Consider the following 19,421-nt stretch of genomic DNA (forward strand, 5'->3'; position numbering starts at 1 on the left):
GAGTGGGGTTTGGGAGCCCCTCCAGAGTTGCAGTAGCTCTTTTAGACCTTCCTGAACAGGAAAAATTACCTCTGTCAATCATTTGAGAAGCCCAGTCCCAGGCAGATAAGTGCTTCCTACATCACAGCAAGGAACTATGTGCTTTTTGTTGTGATGAACCTCATTTTTCCCCCCCAAAAATATAAAATAGGAAGCATGTTATTCTCCTACTTTAAATGAAACAGTTAATGAAATGGTCCCAAAGAACAGCCTTCACTCCAAACGGAAAACAATGACTAAGTCTCCTGGAAAAACTTTGCTATCCTTCCATCCAAAGGCACGGTTAATGTAATATCGAAGTATCTTAAAATAGGTATAACACGGAAGAACCTCAAGAATTGCACATGCAATTCAATTTTACCAGTAAGGAAGCACTAACAGAAAGTTTTCTGTTTCAGATGAGGCTCTCTCCCTCTGAGGAACCGAATTATTTCAGAAGCACGGATAACCCTTCTCACTACCTAAGCTCTGAAGTTCACAGTACTGTGGTTTCTGTGTACCACACGAGAGGAGCTCAGCCAGAAGGGGGAGGGGCCCCGGAATTTAAGTGATTTTGATTACACGGGGAAAAAGCACAAACAGAATCCTACACAGCTTAATATCTAATTTTGTAGCTTCCCAATATTCTTCAAATGCATCTCCTGGTTCTTCCCTCAAAGATTCTGGCTCTGAGAAACACCAAACCTCACTGCAAAATATAATCATGGGAGACCTCAGACTCTATGATGTCAAGGATACGGGGTCACTACTCCCACACATTTCTGAGTGCAAAACAGCCTGCCCATGCACTAGGCATTAGGGTCTGGCTGCTTGCCAGCACCAGCAGAAAAGAGGCAAAAAGCAGACAATATATACCGAGGAGTCTTAGCAACATGGAATATTTGGGCTGCCTGGGAAGGACAAAGCAGGTGCTGTCAATAGGCACTTGTGAGCTTTAAAGCACATCAGGTAAGAGACATACACAAATGGAATCTAACTCAGGGCAAACCAGCAGTACTTCACCTAATCCATCATTAATTGGCCAAAATAAAGCCAGCATTAAGTGGCCAAATTACAAAGAGACCGATACATGCCTAAACGTATTTGGCTCAGCTAGAGGACGGACACCACAGAGATTAAAAAAGCACAGACATGAACCAGCAGGCTGACGGCAGGGGGAGGGTACCAAAAAGAACAGCACAGGAAGCCAAAAAAAAGTTAAATATTCCATCAACTAAGATAGCAGTCAACAATACCTCACCCAGGTTGACTGACGTACATGGTGCAGCCACCCTGCATCTGTGCAACAGCACTTGGACTGATTAGGACAGAGCACATCTTATGGAAACCAACACTGCAACAAAGTCTTGTATTTCACCTGCATGTAGCACAACCTGCCACAATGCAAATGTGCAAATGGATATCCAAATGAGTACTGGGCAATTTCCAGTTCAGCTCTGTGTAAAGCTCTCACCACTCTGAACGCAGATAGTGAGCAAAATGCTGGTCAGATTCATGAAAGGCTCTCCCTTACCTCTCCATAGATTCTGAAAGTACCGGTGTCCTCCTCGAGTTCAATTGCAGTAACTCCTGGAACCTTCCTGGCTTGCTGTATGTTACTGCCATGGGTTCCTATAGCAAGTCCCATTAAATCTTCTCTGACTACAAATTCCTCATGAAATGCTGCTGCAAGTTGCTTTGTGCACTGAAGGAAAAAAGAAAATAAGACTCGTGCACGTCTTCAACATGAAGTATAGTTACTGCTTCAAGCAACAAGAATTTCTAGCTATTGCTTACTTCTAAGTGCTTTGTAGCCTCTTCATTTCTTGACATAAGCATAAGCTTGGTGCGAATGCTGCGCAAATGCATGTCACTCAGTATGTTCACTCTCTTCACTGTTGCTTCACTGGCAGACTACAGAAAAGGAAAAGGACATTAAATTTCATTTTTCAGGGAAAGTCACATTTAAAGGATAAATTAGGAACCTGCTTATTTAAACAAATTATGAACGACCCACATTTCCAGTACTTACACGAACATTATTCTTCCACAAAACAAACAATGAAAAATTCAGCACTATCTTTACCAAGCCAGCAATTTTCTGTTCTAACTCACGTTATGTTTAACACTACAAGCCCTGCTATCATCTACACAGTAGTTCCTTCCCTCTGGTGTCCCAAACGGAATTATTCTACCACATTATACTCATCACTCATTGACTCCCTAAGTCTGATTCAAGTGGATACGATTAAGTAAGCAGAAGTATGCAGAGAAACTAATGTTAGGAAAAGTCTATCTAGTAAAACAAAGCAACCACAGAAGAATCTAAGTGAACAATTCCTTAATGGCTTTGTTTACTGGTAAAGAAATTTCACATTTGAAAAGGCCAACTAAGCTGTTTTTGCAAAAGCTCCTTTAGTTTACATAGTATCAAGTTTGGTCCCTCCCTATGATTCAGGCTCTGGGCTCCCTGCTAATGGGCACTATCCACCTGCCAGTTCACACCCAGGCTTGTGTGTGATGTGAGCTGATGCAGCTCTTCACATGGAAACCCAGTTGTGGGTCAAAGCACAAAGTGTAACACTGCACAGGTGGAACCGACTGCTCTCAAGCAGAGTAAGCTAGTTAGCTTTGAGCAACCCATACCAATCGCTGAAACAGCTCTCAGTCTGTTATGACTGTTTTCCACACCTGAAAGCTGTTCCTAAGTTTAGCCTATCTGCAGTGCAGTACTTACAATCCCCTCCAAAGGCCTGCCCCCATAGACCTATACATCTGCATATATTAAACTGCTCACAGCTTACACAGCTCACGAAGTTAGACTGCAATCCACAGAAATGTACAGATGGCTACAGAACTTCCATAAATGATATAATGAAATTCATGCAACATTCACACAAAAATAGTTACTTACAAGTATTATTAGCTGAGCAGTTTCAGCATGATAGAAAATTCTACATGCTCCCACAGCTTTCTTGAAATCTTTATGTGCATTTTCATTAGCGCATCTACAGAGATAAATGACTTACTTTAAGAAGTTGCATCAAAACAGAAAAGAGAATAACAGAATGACTCGGGTTGAAGGGACCTTAAAGATCATGCAGTTCCATTCCCTCAGCCATGGGCAGTAATGCCACCCACTGGACGGCCTATGGCCCCACCCAGCCTGGCCTTTAACACCTCCAGGGATGGGGCACCCACAGCTCTGGGAGGCTCAGTCAGTGCCTCATTGCCCCCTGAGTAAAGAATTTCCTCCCAGCACCTAATCTAAATCTCCCATCTTTTAGTCTAAAAGCATTTCCCCTTGTCCAATCACTACTTGCCCATGTAATAATACGACCAGATCCCAGAATGTTTCACTAGTTTATAGTGAAGAACGTTCAGAAATAGGAAAATTCTGTCTTTCCATGCTTCCAGAGCTTATTTCACCCTGGGCTGTACCACCACCGCTATGAGGCATCTCTCAGAACCAGAGACATGCTGTGAGTTTATCAGCTACATAAGCCTGCAGCAAGACTTTAAGATCCCAGCTGAGCATCTGCTTTCTGTTCCCAGCCCAAACCCTCAGCAAAGACCCCAGCCAGTAGATTCTAACTCAGCTACAGCAGCCACAGCCACCCTTCTGATCCCTAATGGAGCTGTACATGACCCTCAGAAATACACCCCCTCCCCCCCCACATTCTCAAATACTGTTCATTACATGAATTGCCTTATTATTAAAATATGCAGAACTACTCACGCATCTCTCAGATCTTCAGGAACGTCCACTGTGCACTTGAAAAATGTGTTCTTTTTGACAGTTTTGTTTTGATTCACAGGTCGGAGCCTTTCGTAAGTCACGATTTCGTTGTAGGTGGCATCACAAGCAGCATACTCAATGACGTAAAACTACGGGAGGATTTGTTTTTCCAAATGGTAACTTCAGTTAGCAACCACAAATACACACTAACCAATCAAATAAAAGCACAAACACACAGGCCAAGATTCCCCCCAAACATCTGATTCTGTCCAAAAAGAAGACAGACTCCATGAAGGAGCACATCACTGATGCCAAGACGTGCCTTTCCACACGCTGCCTTCATGTTTTAAGTTTTAAATTTGGCACACCACTTTTATAAGTCACTGATCTGACAATGGTGTAGAGGTAGCAGCCTTCTAAGGATGAAAAAAATCTTTTTTCCCTATCAAAAATAGCAGATAATTAAGAATTTGGTAGAACTTTACATCTGTCACTACTTAAATGACACCATACAGATTAAGAATGTTGTTTCTTACAATTTAAAAGTCAAAGTTTCTAACCAACCAATGTAGCAAAGTACCAGACAGTAAAAACCCAAATTTCTATGGCATACAAGAACTCAAGTTAGCTCCAGATGAAGAACACTGTCATTTCAATCAGCTGAAGTGAAAAATACACTTGTCCCAATCTACAGATTATTTTGCAGGTACAACCACAAAAGCCAACAGTAAAACACAAGCTCTGCATATGCAAAAACAAACCAACTGAACAACTGTTTTTCCCACTACACTCAACTGAAATGTATGTACAAACAGAACCATCACCAACACACATTTGTATATACAGAGTGCTTAACTACCAGAATTAGATTTGTAGTCTAAACAGTAACCATAACCACAAATAAAGCATACTGCTTTATTATTTCTTAGAGCCAACTTCAATTCACAAAGTAGGATTTTTGGAAGCTATATGCTGCATGCATGTATACAGTCCTCTGTGCACTTTAATTACTAATAAACACAATGTGCTGCTCAGCTATAAAAACACACTCCCAGTTGTGTAAACACAGTGTGGGTCATTCCAAAGTGATGTCAGCTTAAAAATCTGTTCTGCCATATTTTTGTACTGGTGGTTTATTCATCTGTTTGCATCACAAAGAACTTTTGTATTTACTGTATCTAACAAACCAGCATGAAAGCAGCAGTAAGGAGTTTACCTCTCCTTTCATCATTCGAACTTTTGCCAGCCACCAGCCACAAGGCTCTTGATCATTTGCTCTAGAATAAACCTGAAAACGAAAGCAGTTAAACACAAACAAAAAAACAATATTTAAAGCACACAGAGACATAACTGAGTTGCCTACATTTACGATCAGGAAAGAGCATCTCAACTTCTCTAGTTCTCATTACAATGGAACAGTATTCTACTCAGAAATATTTTTTGTCATTATTATTATTATTATGTGCTCCTTGCACAAGTTTTCATTACATTGCCCTGCAAGGATTACAGACAGATTTCCTTTCTATTCACTGACTATACAACAGAAATAGTTAGAGGGAGATAAAACCTTGAGAAAACATATAGTCAGTGGCGATTCCTCACTAAATTTGAAGACTGTCTTAATACCAAAGTTTCCTATACGGAAGAAACTCCAAAATTAAGGTTCTACTTTCGCCTTTGGCTTGTTTGATAAACTTAGGACTGCATCACATACCATTATGTATTTTGTATTTAACAAAACACGACTAACAATAGAACATCAAATACAGAACCAGTAATATCTGAAGTTCTCTGTTTTTCCTGGTCTTCTAATTATTTGTATGCAGACTAAACAAGAAATTTAAGTTAACTGAAGAAACGTGAGGTAAAAAATGCCTTAAGTTTAACCTCTAACAAAGCCAAAGTATTCCATGTATTTCAAATAACAACAGAAAAACCGAGCACATACATGCATCACTTCATTCACCTGGAACTGTAACAGCATCCTAAAGACACTGTGACTTCAATGATAAGCAAGATGTTTAACTCTGGGAATCACTGAAATCACTACGACACACCAGGGACACAACACACACCTTATGACTTCCCAGTTTAATGTGTGATTTCTAGCTAATACTGCTTCTCTGTCAAACAGCTAATTCACACTATTTCCTTCAAGATATTCTCATCCTAGATATTTCACCCAGACTGAAGCCCAAGTTACTGGAACATCTTTGTTGAACTTTCACAACAAAAAATTTCCAGCAGTTTTCATGAGAACTGAGAATAGCAAGTTTGGTTTTTCTCTCTTAAAATACTGAGCTTTGTTACAAATTTTAGATGATTATCGAGTTCCATTGGTAATCTTCAGAGACAAAAAGACCCTGTAATTTCAGACAGTTTCTCTGGAAGCAAAATCTGCTGTTTTTCAAAGTGCTAAGAGAAAAGTAAAACGTTTTTTTATTTACCAGCTTAATAAATCCATTACTAGAGACACGCTCCATTTTCATTCTCCACTAATCTACTTACAATCACCATGGTCGCAAAGAGACAATCAGTTATGTAACAAAACAGCTCATTAGCAAACATCTGGATTAACTCACCTCCACTTCATCTCCTTCACCAATTTCTTTCTTGATATCAGGAGGTGGAGGTAATCTGACTTCATTAAAGGGTACCTGGCGCTCCGGCTGCCAACTGAAAGTTGAAGAGACATTACACATTAATTCCAGAATCTGTTGATTTCTTAAGGTCTTCATTTTTAGAATCATAGAACGGCCTGGGTTGAAAAGGACCACAATCATCATCCAGTTTCAACCCCCCTACTACGTGCAGGGTCGCCAACCACCAGACCAGACTGCCCAGAGCCACATCCAGCCTGGCCTTGAATGCCTTCAGGGATGGGGCATCCACAACCTCCTTGGGCAACCTGTTCCAGTGCAACATCACCCTCTGTGTGAAAAACTTCCTCCTAATATCTAACCTAAACCTCCCCTGTCTCAGTTTAAAACCATTCCCCCTTGTCCTCTCACTGTCCACCCTCATAAACAGCTGTTGCCCCTGTCGATGCCACTGTCTCTGTTATTGATGAAGATGTTGAAGAGCACCTGTCCCAAGACCGACCCTAGAACTCTGAGTTTAGTTAACTCTCACTCATTTCATATAATCAAGTCTGCTTCTTCATTCCTAGAAAGCAAACTATCAAAGCAACCCTGTCAATACAAAAACATAGCTGGGAAGATATTTACTAACAGAACACTTCTTCAGGTAACTTCAAAAGAAAGTTAATGGACTGATTCCACTGAACTGATTTTATTAACCCTCCACAAGGAAGATCAGATGACATATCAAACTCTGTACTGCTCAATGAAAGCCTTGGTAACGTGCAAATTCATCCTTGTGGTCCACTTTGGGGTTTGTCCATTTCTTCAGCATTTTAACAATGGCAACTTCACTGGCACTCAGCATTATAACTGCTTACTGTCAATTTTTAAGCATGCAGGCTATTTATTTTTCTGTAGCTAGTTCTGCAAGGCTTCTTACTTGTAGAACTGTATATTTCAGGTGCATTATATGAAGACTTGTAGAGTAACTGATACCCTCTGTACTCCTTTATAATTCCTTTCTTCTCCATAAATCTCACAGGAAGCCATGAAGCTGTTTCTTGTTCTTTTACTCAAAATGCCAACTGAAGATAGATTAAAATAAAGCCAACGCCATCACCAAAAATAACAAGAAGAAGAAAACCTTACCACATCCAAGGGACTTGGACGTGCTATCTGTCCAAGTATTCCAACATCTATCATTTATGGACATCCTCAAGACCACATCAGGTACAGACAGAACCCAGGACCAACACGTAACAGAAAGGGTTATTGCAGTTTTGCTCTAGCCATGGCTGTACAGTTCATTTTTCTTCTAACTACAGGCTAACTTCGAAAAACCACCACCAACAATAACACAAGGAACATTATGGATAGCTTTTGTTGAAGTTGGAAAGTATTTTTGTCACGAAGCATCGTTTAAATCTCATTTTACCTCTGAAAAATAGTAGAGGAGGTTGGAAAAAATCACTTGTGATTTAATGATGCTTGTAACTGTAGTGGTCACTAACCTCAGGATCTGTGTATTGCCTTTTTACTCCATTCATGAAGTTATCACTCTCACAGATGCAAAGGCAAATAGTAATAGTTGAGAACAAAATGCATTCCCTTGATTACAAGCTATATAAAAGTTCAATTTGGAAGCAGTATGAACACAATGATCGTAACTGAACAACAGGTTACAAATTGCTGTAAACAACTGAGCTGCTTAAAGCTCTCCTGAGAATTTCAACTGTGCAGTGCAGGTTATGAATCCAGCAAGTGGGAGCTTACAGAAAGTTACAGACTGCCCACAGTGAGATGCAACAGTTGAAGAGACCTTGCCGCTCCAAGAAAATCTTAGAACTGTATGTAGTAGTCTAGCTTTGCTTCCATTTCTGGAGGATCTCCATCTACTGTAAGGAGACAGTTCAGTAAAGACTCACCCATTTCAGCTGTAAGGTATTGTAATATTTTTTGAAAAAAACAGGGAGAAATGTACACAGAAGGCTCAGTTTTGAGAATATGACTTGAAGTTCTGATGACAGGAAGTCCAAAATTGGAGCATCTCACCAGCAAAATGTCAACAACAGCTATTTAAGAAAAGTACTTGTGATTTGTTACAAATTACCTAAGAGAATGAGGCATGTGACGCCTACTGGTCAGAATGACTATCACAAATATGTGGTAAAAACTAAAAAAAAAAACCTGAGGTGTTTCTTACTATACAGAAGTCTTCTGATATGGCTGTTTCAAATCCTAATGGACCTACAAGGAATTGCACCTCAAAGCCTCACCTGTAAGCTGCAACAAAGGCTCCCAGCTCCTGATGATTCTGTGTTCATGCTCTGCCTCATTTCTTCCCCAAAACGTCTCCTAATGGACTTGCTATCTGCCCAGAGATTAATTATTGCTATGGCCACAAAATCATCACTGGCAGTTGGTGCTAGTTCACCAACTTTGGGAACCTTGTAATAGCTATAGATAAGGACTGGTAAACAACAGCAGAAAATGTAAACTGAATGCCATTAGCAGACTCACTTACTTTGCTAAGTGCTGATCACTATCACAACAGAAGAATGCATTCTGGATGGTGCTCTCCTGCCAATTTCAATTCGATTAAAGCCCTTATGAATTTAACTCAATAAAAAGGGTAATAACTTATCAGACTTGCATCATGGCACAACTAGAGTAGTACGCATACTTCCTGATAAGGTCTATTTTTGGTCAACAAAGCACTCAACATATGTTGTAGCTCACCCTTTTCAGAACGAAGCTGCTGCTGCCACACATTCAGCAAAACACATTGATGACATGGATATAAACCAGCAGAAACGTGTTTGCCAATAATTAAACACCTGCTGTGAACCACAGGCACTTCCTTTAGCTCACTTGGCTCGTGGTGTGAAAGCATGTGCCTTGAAGGCAAAGAACACCTACTCTTACAGAAAAGTAACATGAATGTTGAATATGAAATTGAAGATCAACAAGACAAGGATGAAGAAGCAGATTTGTGGGGTTCTTCGGGGGACAGTGAGGATAGAAGAGAAGTGGGGTGATATGAAAACCAAAGAGACACAAAGAGCTTCCATAACCACCCCAGGAAGTCTTAGCTATGGCTGCCACTTCATCTTCTAACCGATTTTTATAGAAGAAGGGCTAAAAAACAGGTTAGAAAGAAAGACTGGATTTGCAGAGTAAAGAAAACAGGATTATCTTTTCCTCTGCAGGATTTTTTTCATGCATGCATTATACATACATACACATACACACATCCCAGGATTACATAAACCATTCATACAATATTGTGTGTACACACATGCAAGCTTCCCACTGTTATGCTTCTTACTCTCTCATCTTCCTTCAAGAAAGGCTGACCGATGAACCTGCAGTTTGGTGCTGGCAGCTCAGTAACCATTTGCACATCAAAAGCTGACACATTTCCGGATGTTGATTTTTTATGCATGTATATTCTGCACTAGTTAAAAAAAGGCAATCTGTCGGGATATTTGTATCATTTTTTCTGGTTGATGATGCTGATCACATTCCCCAGATGAGACACAAAAAGAACTGCTCAGGAAACAGAGCTACTCAAGCACTTTCCATCTTTCTTTGCTGTAGGTATAAGAATATCAGACAGCTGCCACTGCTTTCTAATTAAATCTGTCCACTGCATCCGCAGGCACTGCTAAAATATCAAAATAAAAAGTCAAGGAGAGCCTAATTGACTTTGTGACTTCTGATAGCACAGCTATTTAAGGAATCGGTTCATGGAAACGGAATCCAACAGAGAACCTGTATTTCTAGAACTACCTTTCTAATTAAGTCTACTTCCCCTTCGTGTCAAAACAAACAAAAAAACACAGAAATGATTTTCAAGACAAAATACTTACTTGTTTTCAAACACAACAGTGAGTGAATCCTCATGAACATCTTTGATAAATCCCTAAAACAAAAAAAAAATTTCTTGTAAGACATATGGAATCACAACTAGGCAGCAACTTCAACACAGCCTGAAACCACCCGAGAACACCACTGCTGTTATGATCTGAATGTAGGAAAGCTCCCAGACAACCCCACTGTATGGATGAGACCACTCACGTTCTCAGTGGACTGCTCTAAGAAATACATTGCACGTGAACTGTTTGAAGTACCTTTTCATACAGACATTTACAACCGAAATACTGCTTTCACAGTTTCTCATTTTCTTTACAGGCAAACACAACTACTTTACATGAGCAGAACGAGAAAGCTGCAGTCCCAGGGCAAGGAGTCCAACTCAAAATAATGTCCAACAGCTGTGAGCAGCACCATTTGCTTTTTCAGGTGTTCTTCTCAAACAAACAAACAAAGAATCCCAAACAACTGTCCTTGAGAGAAGCACAACCTGAAGGATGGATAACATTTGGCAATAAACGCTGCTATATGGCTACTTAACTATGCCATCCTTCAAATACAGGACTGGGAGCCCAATACCCACAGCACTCACAGAAGAGCAAAGATAATAGGATGTTTCAAGTCATTTTGTGTGACATTTTTATGATCTCGGGAACAACTGCAGCAAAATCCCATTTTTCTTCCCTTTGAAAAATGAAGGGCTTTTTAGCGGTGCACTGATTATGTCAAAAACCTGAAGACAAAGAACAACCTGAAGGAAAGAGTTATACTCCGAAATCCATGCAGAAATTAAGGCCCCACATCTCGTAGTCAAGAGAGGAAGGCACACTGCAAACACAAGGGAACACAAGAAAAGCACAAGACAAAGATGACAAAAAATAACAAAATAAGAAAATGTTTTCTAATGACTGCTGTGTTTGTTATAGCCTGGTATGAGCCCAAGCACAGATCAAGAAGGAATTTGCAGTTTCAGATGAGAAGACAGTTCCATAAGTTCCTCAAGAAAGGCTCCAGGGAACCTGCTGGAATGGATTACATTCCCTTTGCAAACTGCCAGCTGAGGAGGGGGAAGAACAGTGTCAGCTGTGCGAGGAGTACGGCACCCACAGAGGCGTCACGTGTCTGCTCAGCAAAAGGCACCTCAACATGGGCTCCCTGTGCCTGACAGACACTGCACGAGCCTGCAGTGACAGCTGGCTGCAAAGGGCCATAGGAATGAACCTCCTTGGACCCAAACCTGTACTTGTGCAACACCGGCAAAGGGCAGCGTTCACTTGAAACCTGAGTGCCCGCTCCCTAAGCGATGCTCACCAGACACCTGCCAGCAGTGCAAGGAACTGGTTGTAGCACAAACAGCCGGGTAATCCTGAACACACCAGGCCACCAGAAGCCAAAGTCACCTTGCTCAACCACCTAGTGCGCTCCTAATGAAATAAACCCTTTTAGAGGCCACCCTGCCGCTGCCAGGCAAGGAAGGCAAAGCCCTTTGAGACGGAAGCAACTGAGGCAGTTGGCAGTGAAGCACGCGTGTACACAGGGATTTCCAGTTCCTGTACAGGAAGACTGAAGCCATGTCTGCTTCATGAGGCAAAGAACGCAAAGGGCATACAACATGTTACTGGTTGAACCATCTGTTAGCTAACAACATCCCTAAATAACCAGAAAAGTTATGTTTTATTTACCTGCGTGGGGATAAGTTGCTGCTACACAAAACACAGGAAATAATTAATATTCTTCTACAACAAGTCATCCAGATTCTATTAAAAATATGCAAGAAAAATCACTCATCACATCAGCACAAACCAGGTTTACATGGCCCAGCACTGCTGGAATGCCAACTTACTGGCAGCAAGCAGTATCTACCGCAGATTTAAACCCTTACTACGGGCAGCCTTTTATCTACATTGTCACCACGTGAGTTTCAGGAGCTCCTTGGCACAAAGCAGCTGCATTTGAGGTGCCACACAGGAGCACCACGCAGTCCCACACGAGGGCACGTATGCATTGTTTGCTATAAACTATCAGAGCAACATGCCCAGTTGGCACGCTCTCACTCTTCTACTCCACAGCACTCACATGAGAAATGCTTCAGAAGAGATAAGCTAACATTTATCAGGTATTCACTTCAGGTCACAAAGGACAAATAAAACATTAAATACAACTGTATCTAAATTATTATATTATTGTGAAACCTGAAAAGGGTCTGATCAGAGTCCAGTTGTACGAATAAAAGATGAACAGTGAAGGAATATCATGCTTTTCAGAAATCCCAAGGTTTAATTCTTCCTCTTATAGCCAGCTTCTTTTCTACTGGGGGAGGAATGCACACCTACAGCAACAGAAGTGCAGCAGTGGGAGGCAGAGAGCGCAACAGCGCCAGTAAGAATCACAATTCATATAGGTTTTAAACTGTTGTATAAGAAATTACTTGGCCATTATCACCAAGCAACGTGTCCAAAATATGAAATCGTCTGTGAAGAGTAAGAAGTCCTCTCTGTTTTCCTACCTACAGCCCCGGCCTCTCCTATGAGCATTATCAGCCATCACCTGCAACTCCGAGATAAAACCAGAAAGATTTCATGCACATCGCTGTGAGATTTACTGCAATTTTTTAAAGAAGTATTCCAATGGCCTGGAGATGATCGTCAGCTCTTTCAAAAAACACTTCACAGTTCTGCTCAAAACTTGAGAAATTAAGATATTTTGAATAAAGCAGATTTACTTTTTACATTAGAAGTCCCATTAAATAGTACACATTTATAAGGGTCTCTTCAGATGGAGTTTGATGAACATTAAGGTGTTTTTTTCTTCCCCAAATGGTTTTCAAACAGGATTTTCAAAGGAGCTCTCTATCAGTGAGGTAACCTACATACACAGATGTGTATTCTAACTTTGCATTCCTCATGTCTTAAACTGCATCAGAACCATTTCTTGCTCGGTTCGATGATTACATGCCTTCGCTTTTCTTCAACCCAACAGGCTGCTGTCAGAGGCATTTAGTTTAGCAGCCATGGCTACAGATGGACAAAGCCAATATCTAAATTCAAAGAGTTTTTCCATACAGGTGATGAGACACAGCAAGCCAACAGGAGACCACGCACCACCAACAAATATATTGGCACAAAAGCAATAATGCTGTTGCATGAGCAACCACCTCACATGTAACATTTCCACATGTGCATTACACCACATACGAAGTCGTTGATGGAGAAGAGAAGAAAAATTAATGTGTGACTTCACCTTGCCAGACCTCAGCTTTGGCCCATCCAGATCTTCGTGTCAGTCACTCAGTGCCGTATCTCTGGAAGCCCATGTATGTGCTGAGAGCTGCTCACGAGGCAGCAGGGACTCTACTGTACTACACTATTAATGGTGTGCAGCTCGTGGTGCTCCATGCAGACCTGTCTCTGCCACTCACTGGGCAGGAACCAACTCCCAGCACCTGTAAGCTGAGAGCTGGCACGGCCAGTGCTTGCCAGCTGCATTTGGGATCTGAGACCCAGCAAAGTTAACATGAGGCCATACTGTACCAAACATGAGCAGAAGGGCAGGATACTAAAAAGAGACCACCTGCCACCAAAACCACCGCAGCTGGGACTTCCTCACCTCACCACAAGCAGCACACACAGCGTCTTCCCCTTTTACCTGGGCTCTGCTCACGGATTTAGGATTAGGATCTGCTTATGACATAAACGGATCAAGACTTACTGAAGTGCCCTTACAGTGAACTGTGCTTGTGTGGACACACACACACCCATATTTGTTTTTTACATCCAGTTCTACACAAAGTCACAAAATTCATCTAACAGCCAGATCCAATCTGAGATCCCTCTTCAGCCCACTTTCAGACCAGCTGACCCCAAGCACAGCAGTCCAACCTAAAATGAAGGTGCTGCCAGTGAGGCTCCAGGCATCCCTTCCTGGGACAGACACTGTGCTGCTTCTGAGCCACATCCACCACACCAAGAGCTGCACGGGGAGCACCGGGCACTGCTGAGCACATCTCCAACAGTGAACACTTTGGCATCTCGTACTGCGGACGGCTCCTGAATCACCGACATAAAGGTCAAGAAGCCTATATCCAATTACCAGTCCTTTCACTCCTGTCAGAACCAAGGACTGTTAGTATTTTAAACCAACAGTTATACACCTCTGTCTCACGTAACAAATACAAAACCTCCTTCTTAATTATTACTTCTCCATCCTGACCCCCATGCAGAAATAACAAATCAAACACAGGAAGCTTGTAAACAATCAGGGTGCTCTGCTCAGTGGTTTGAACTTCCAAGTGTTCTTTCCACTGGAAATGCCCAGCTGCACCTGCTACAGGGCGGGCTGACAGACGGCAGGCCACGCATTACGAGCGGGCATCAGGTAGGAAATAATGTTCAATTTCTATTTCAATTCTAACAACCAGTTTTATTTATGACATTACTACTTATCTCCATTCACAGCCATTATTATCATGTGTAAATTCAAGAGTCCTCATGAGTCACACAAGAACCTCAGCACTGAATCTCCTGGTTTAGGCTTATGAATGAAGCCTAAATGACTCACGTTATTTATGCCGCTTTCTTCATGTGCATATTCCCAAAGGGCAAAACTTCTGAAAGATGCCCTCCGCTCACTGTGTACGTGAGAAATCAATAATCACTGCCTGCAGTGTCTGCCTTTTACCAGCCTAAGAGAGTCAAGACAGTGACTCGTCAATGGCAATGACCAGAGACAGTTCGTGCACCAGTCTACACAAGTTCCAAGATCCGTAACAACCTTAAGATGTCTGAGATTTCCCATTCAGTAAGGCAAGATTTAATAAGTAAATGCTCTCCATCAGGAGACAGCTGAAACCTTTACAAAAATAAAACAACCCTCATTCCACTTACTGTACTGCTTCCTGGTGTACTAACTGGGCACCAACACCCGCGTAAGCCTCTTAATGACAGTTTCCTATTTTACTGTCAAGCTAAAAAACAAACAGAACATCTCATGGAGAAGTTTTCGAAGCTACTCATTAAAACTTCAAAACACCATTATATTTTTATTGATATGTAAGTATGTTTTTGCACAGAGCTGCACACTGTGCTTTGACATTGTACACATCGAGAAATACCATGCACTTCTTCCACCATTTCCTCCTGCAGCAACACTTTGGCTGCTCTGTATCTGAAAGCCTAGCTCAGCTCCTGCTCCCAGAGCTACAGCCAGGCCTATTACCAAAACCACACCTCCTACCACGGGCACCAAGGATGTGCTTTAGAACCTGACAACTGAAGGTGAAGAGTCAAAGCCTACTTCCCATTTTTGTCATTTTTATTTCAATGCAGCTTACTACTGCAGGATGAGAAGACTACTAGGGCATGCCACGTACAGGACTTTGTTCTTTAGTAGGTGGAAATCCCTACAGCAATGAAAGCAATGAATCTTCAGCTATTCAGATGTCACCAAAAGGCTCCATGTGCAATAAGCTATCTCAGCTTATGGACTTTGGTGTCGTTTTATTTCAAGCAGATATCCAAACGCACAAGAAGTGGAACCATGGCTCTCATTTGCATATAGACAAAATTTTCATTCCATTCCTGCCAATGTACACTTCACAGCTGACAGAACACAGGGCAATGGGTACACAGCAGAATAGAAGAGGTTGCCCTGAATATCAGGAAACACTTCTTTCCCTTGGCAGGTGATGGAGCACTGACACAGGCTGCCCAGAGGCTATGGAATGTCCTCCGTGGAGGCCTCCAAAAGCCGCTGGGATGTGGTGCAGAGAACTGTGCTCTATCCAGTGGGTCTGCTTAGGCATGGGTTGGACCAGACAAACCCAGATGTCCCCTCCAACCAGTCCCTAATTCTGGGAGTCAGTGATCTACATCTCCCTATGACAGCACGAACAAAGTTCCAAGCTCCACACAGAAAACCATCAGCCTGAGAACGCTGCAGTCAGGCCAAGATGGGACTGGGAGCATTCGAGTTTCACTCCCTCCAACCCAGTTTTAGCCCAAAGAAATCCATGCATGGTTGGTCATTTCATACTGAAAAAAAAAAATCCAACAAACTAATGAAGTCTGCCCTAACACCTCAAAGAAAAATATATCAACCTGCAGTCTAGAACTCTAGAAGATATCATCAACCCTACTGAGGTCAGGATCAACATGCCTTTAGCATATGCAATTGTTAACTAGCGTGGTTTGTCACCCCATCCTCCAACTGCTCCACCACACAAACCTCATCTTTTCCACAAGAGCACAACTCCTTTAGAGAAAAGATGGCACCGATGGGGCTCAGAGACAGCAGCTGAGTAATAGTGATAGATGCAGTCTTCTGAGCTGCAGGGATTGGCTGAACACACTCTGCTGTCCACTGCTGGAGAACTTGGGGTAAAATGCCAAAGAAATGCTGTTCTGTTTTCTAGATTGTATTATTCATTTAAAGCAAAGGGAAAAAAAAAACAACAACCATGAGATCAGTTTGGAGATATGTGAACAAAAGGTTAAATTTAGAACATACTATTTCTTTTTAGACAGAACAAAAGAATTTGACTTGGTGTCTACCACAACCACAGTTACTTTCCACTAATACATCAAGAAAAACATTTTTATTTTTCATGTATTTTAATAAAGAGCATCGTTTTTCTTATTAGTTTATAGCAAACCCAGTCTTACCTACCATGGTCATACCTCTAGTAACTACTAGATAAACATTAAAACACTCCAACAGATGCAATCACTACTGTTACTACAGCTAAGGTGCAGATCGTATTAACAACTAATTAAAAAAAAACTGTCATGTAATTGTTTACGTAATTATTTTGGTCTTTATCTCTGCTGGCATAGCAGGATCCTTCTCACGTCATTTACCAGGAGGTATGTTGTGATAACGAATCTAAATTCAGACTGTTCTGAGCACAAACTTCAAACGTTATCCCCTCTTACAATCTTACAAATGCCAACACCAACCTGAATGAGACTGACACCCCTTCCTCCTTCACTTCCCAAACTTCAGACAGCAGTTCCTAGTAGCACTTAGTTCCACAACCCAGGCACAACCTCAACTCTAAGACTCACAAAATGGAGCCAGATACACAGATTTCACTTCAAAAAACAGCATTTTAAAATCACTTTTCTACTTGGTTTATTGTGTTTTGGGGTGGGTTTTGTGCGCAACAGTGACTGTTTGGAGCTGTGGCTTCCCCCACTAGAGGCCCAAGCACTCTAACCTGCCCGTTGCCTGAGAAGTGAATGGCTTTCATAGCTGGGCCTAATCCCCATTTTGCTGACCTGAAAGCCAATAATGACATTTTTAAGTAAAACTTCTGTTCATTAGCCACCCTCCAGAGGATGGAACACATGATGGAGCTAATCCAAGCCTGACAATTTGCACTGACTTAGGAGACGTCATTATTGCAGAATTTAAAGCAGGCTTATTGCAATAAATGCTGTACACACAGCCCCAAGAGTTCAGCACACCTCCTAATGCTCCCATCAGTCCCACATTCCCCTGAAGTAGAAGAAAGAACCAGCTCATGCTTCGTTCTTTGCCCAAGCTCATAGGGCAGCAAATGGGAAGCTAAGAAGGGTGTCTCCCAATTCCATGTTTCCTAATGGGCAGGAAACATAATCAACCCCGTTTTAGGCAACCTGTATTCAAAATACAGATTATTTTGATGGGGTTTTCTACGTGCTTATTTGTAACCTACCTAAAAATGTATCTCATAGGCAAAATTTATTATCTATGGATTTTGGCAAAAAGAATGAAGAGGAACACCTAGCAAGGGCACAGAGCTTATCCCATTACATTCCTGCCTTGTAAGATTATCTCCTATTTGTCTCTTTTAATAGACAGCCAGTTGCAAAAAAAAAAAAAAAAAAAAAAAAAACCCACCCAAACCCTGACTCCTGCAGTCAGCTGCTCACAATCCTCTGCCCGCCGCCTCCACGCGCTGTACGGCTCCCCAACGACTCCCAGCCCAAATCCACAGATGCGAGCAGGAAAATGGGAGGCACGGAGGGCCGCCCCCCGGCCCCGAGCAGCGCCGCGCGCAGTCCCGCCCCGCGCCGGCGGGGCCGTCGGCTCAGCGCACGGCTGCGGAGCACAATGCTGCGGGAAGGAGGCAGCGGCTCTGGCCATAAAAAGAGCGGAGCGTTAACGGCTGCCCCGGGCTGAGGGGAATGAGTGACGGGCACAGCTGAGGGCACGGCGCACGGATCCCGTACCATCCCGGCATTCCGGGGAGGCTGATGGCGAAGGAAGCCTTCTGATGACATAAATAAACCCGAAATCGTTACAGAATTATTTCAAATATTATAAAAGCCATTATTTCTGGCTCCGTTCCCCCCATTCAGCCCCAAACCCCACCCGCCCTCCCAACGCCCCCCCAACCCCAGCACCACTGAACCCCCACCCGCGCTCCCGCTCGCGCCCCCCCTCCCCGCGGCGCCTTTCCCTCCGCGGAGCCCCTCACGGCCCCGCCACACCCCGACACCCCCATCCCGCGCCCCCCCCCCCATCACGGCCCGGCTCGGAGGCTCCGCTCACGGCCGCCCCCGCCCCCCCCCTCCGGGCCCCCAGCGCACCACGCAAAGCCCCGCGCGGCTCCTGCCCCGCATCGCGCCCGTACCTTGTAGAAGGCCCCATTGGAGCCGCGCACTTCCACCGTCAGCTCCTCCATGTTGCGAGCGCAAAGGACGCCGGGACGTGCTTCTAGAAACTGTCACCACGGGGGGGAGCGCTGCCCGGGCTCCCCTCCCCCTCCGCCCGCCCCCCGGGGCCGCTCCCGCCCCACGCGGCGCTGCCGCTCCGCCCACACCGCGGCCGGGGGTGCCGGGAGCCGTCGGAGCGGGGCGTTCCCTGCGGGAAGGTCTGGCGGCGGCCGCTTCCCCCCCGCGCGCGGCCAGGGGATGGGAGCGGCCGGGCGCCGCGCTGAGGGGGCCGGGCTCTCCCGCCTTCCCGGGCCGCAGGTGGCCCCGCAGCCCCGCCCTGGGGCCGCCGCGATGCGCAAATGGCGGAAGCGGCGGTTCGGGCCGTGCGGGCCGCAGTCAGCGCTGCGGGGAAAATGCGGCGTTTTGTGTGGTGTCCTTTTTGTAACGAGTGCCGGTGCGGAAGGCCGAGCCGCAGCGCCGCCCGCCTCCCCCGGCCCATGCCCCGCTACCCGGCGCGTGGCGCCGCCGCCTTTGTCCCTACCGGGCACTGAGGCCGTCAGGGGGGGCAGC

General features: G+C 43.7%; 1 protein-coding gene across 7 annotated transcripts in view; it reads right to left on the bottom strand.

Annotated features, from left to right (window-relative positions):
- FXR1 (FMR1 autosomal homolog 1) overlaps positions 1-18,901 on the bottom strand; it is a 30,706-nt gene extending 11,805 nt beyond the window's left edge. For 6 of the 7 annotated variants that reach the window (XM_015291423.4, XM_025153379.3, XM_015291422.4 and 3 more), the window contains exons 1-8: positions 18,830-18,901; positions 10,212-10,264; positions 6,340-6,433; positions 4,974-5,045; positions 3,758-3,906; positions 2,933-3,026; positions 1,816-1,932; positions 1,553-1,723 (exon numbers count right to left, since the gene is read on the bottom strand). In XM_015291423.4, coding sequence (XP_015146909.1) covers positions 1,553-1,723; positions 1,816-1,932; positions 2,933-3,026; positions 3,758-3,906; positions 4,974-5,045; positions 6,340-6,433; positions 10,212-10,264; positions 18,830-18,880 — 801 coding nt within the window. In that variant the 5' untranslated portion in view covers positions 18,881-18,901. 7 annotated transcript variants of the gene reach the window in all.
- Between the last annotated feature and the right edge of the window lie 520 nt (positions 18,902-19,421).

This window comes from Gallus gallus, chromosome 9, assembly GCF_016699485.2.
Source record: "Gallus gallus isolate bGalGal1 chromosome 9, bGalGal1.mat.broiler.GRCg7b, whole genome shotgun sequence".
Classification (NCBI taxonomy): Eukaryota; Metazoa; Chordata; class Aves; order Galliformes; family Phasianidae; genus Gallus; species Gallus gallus.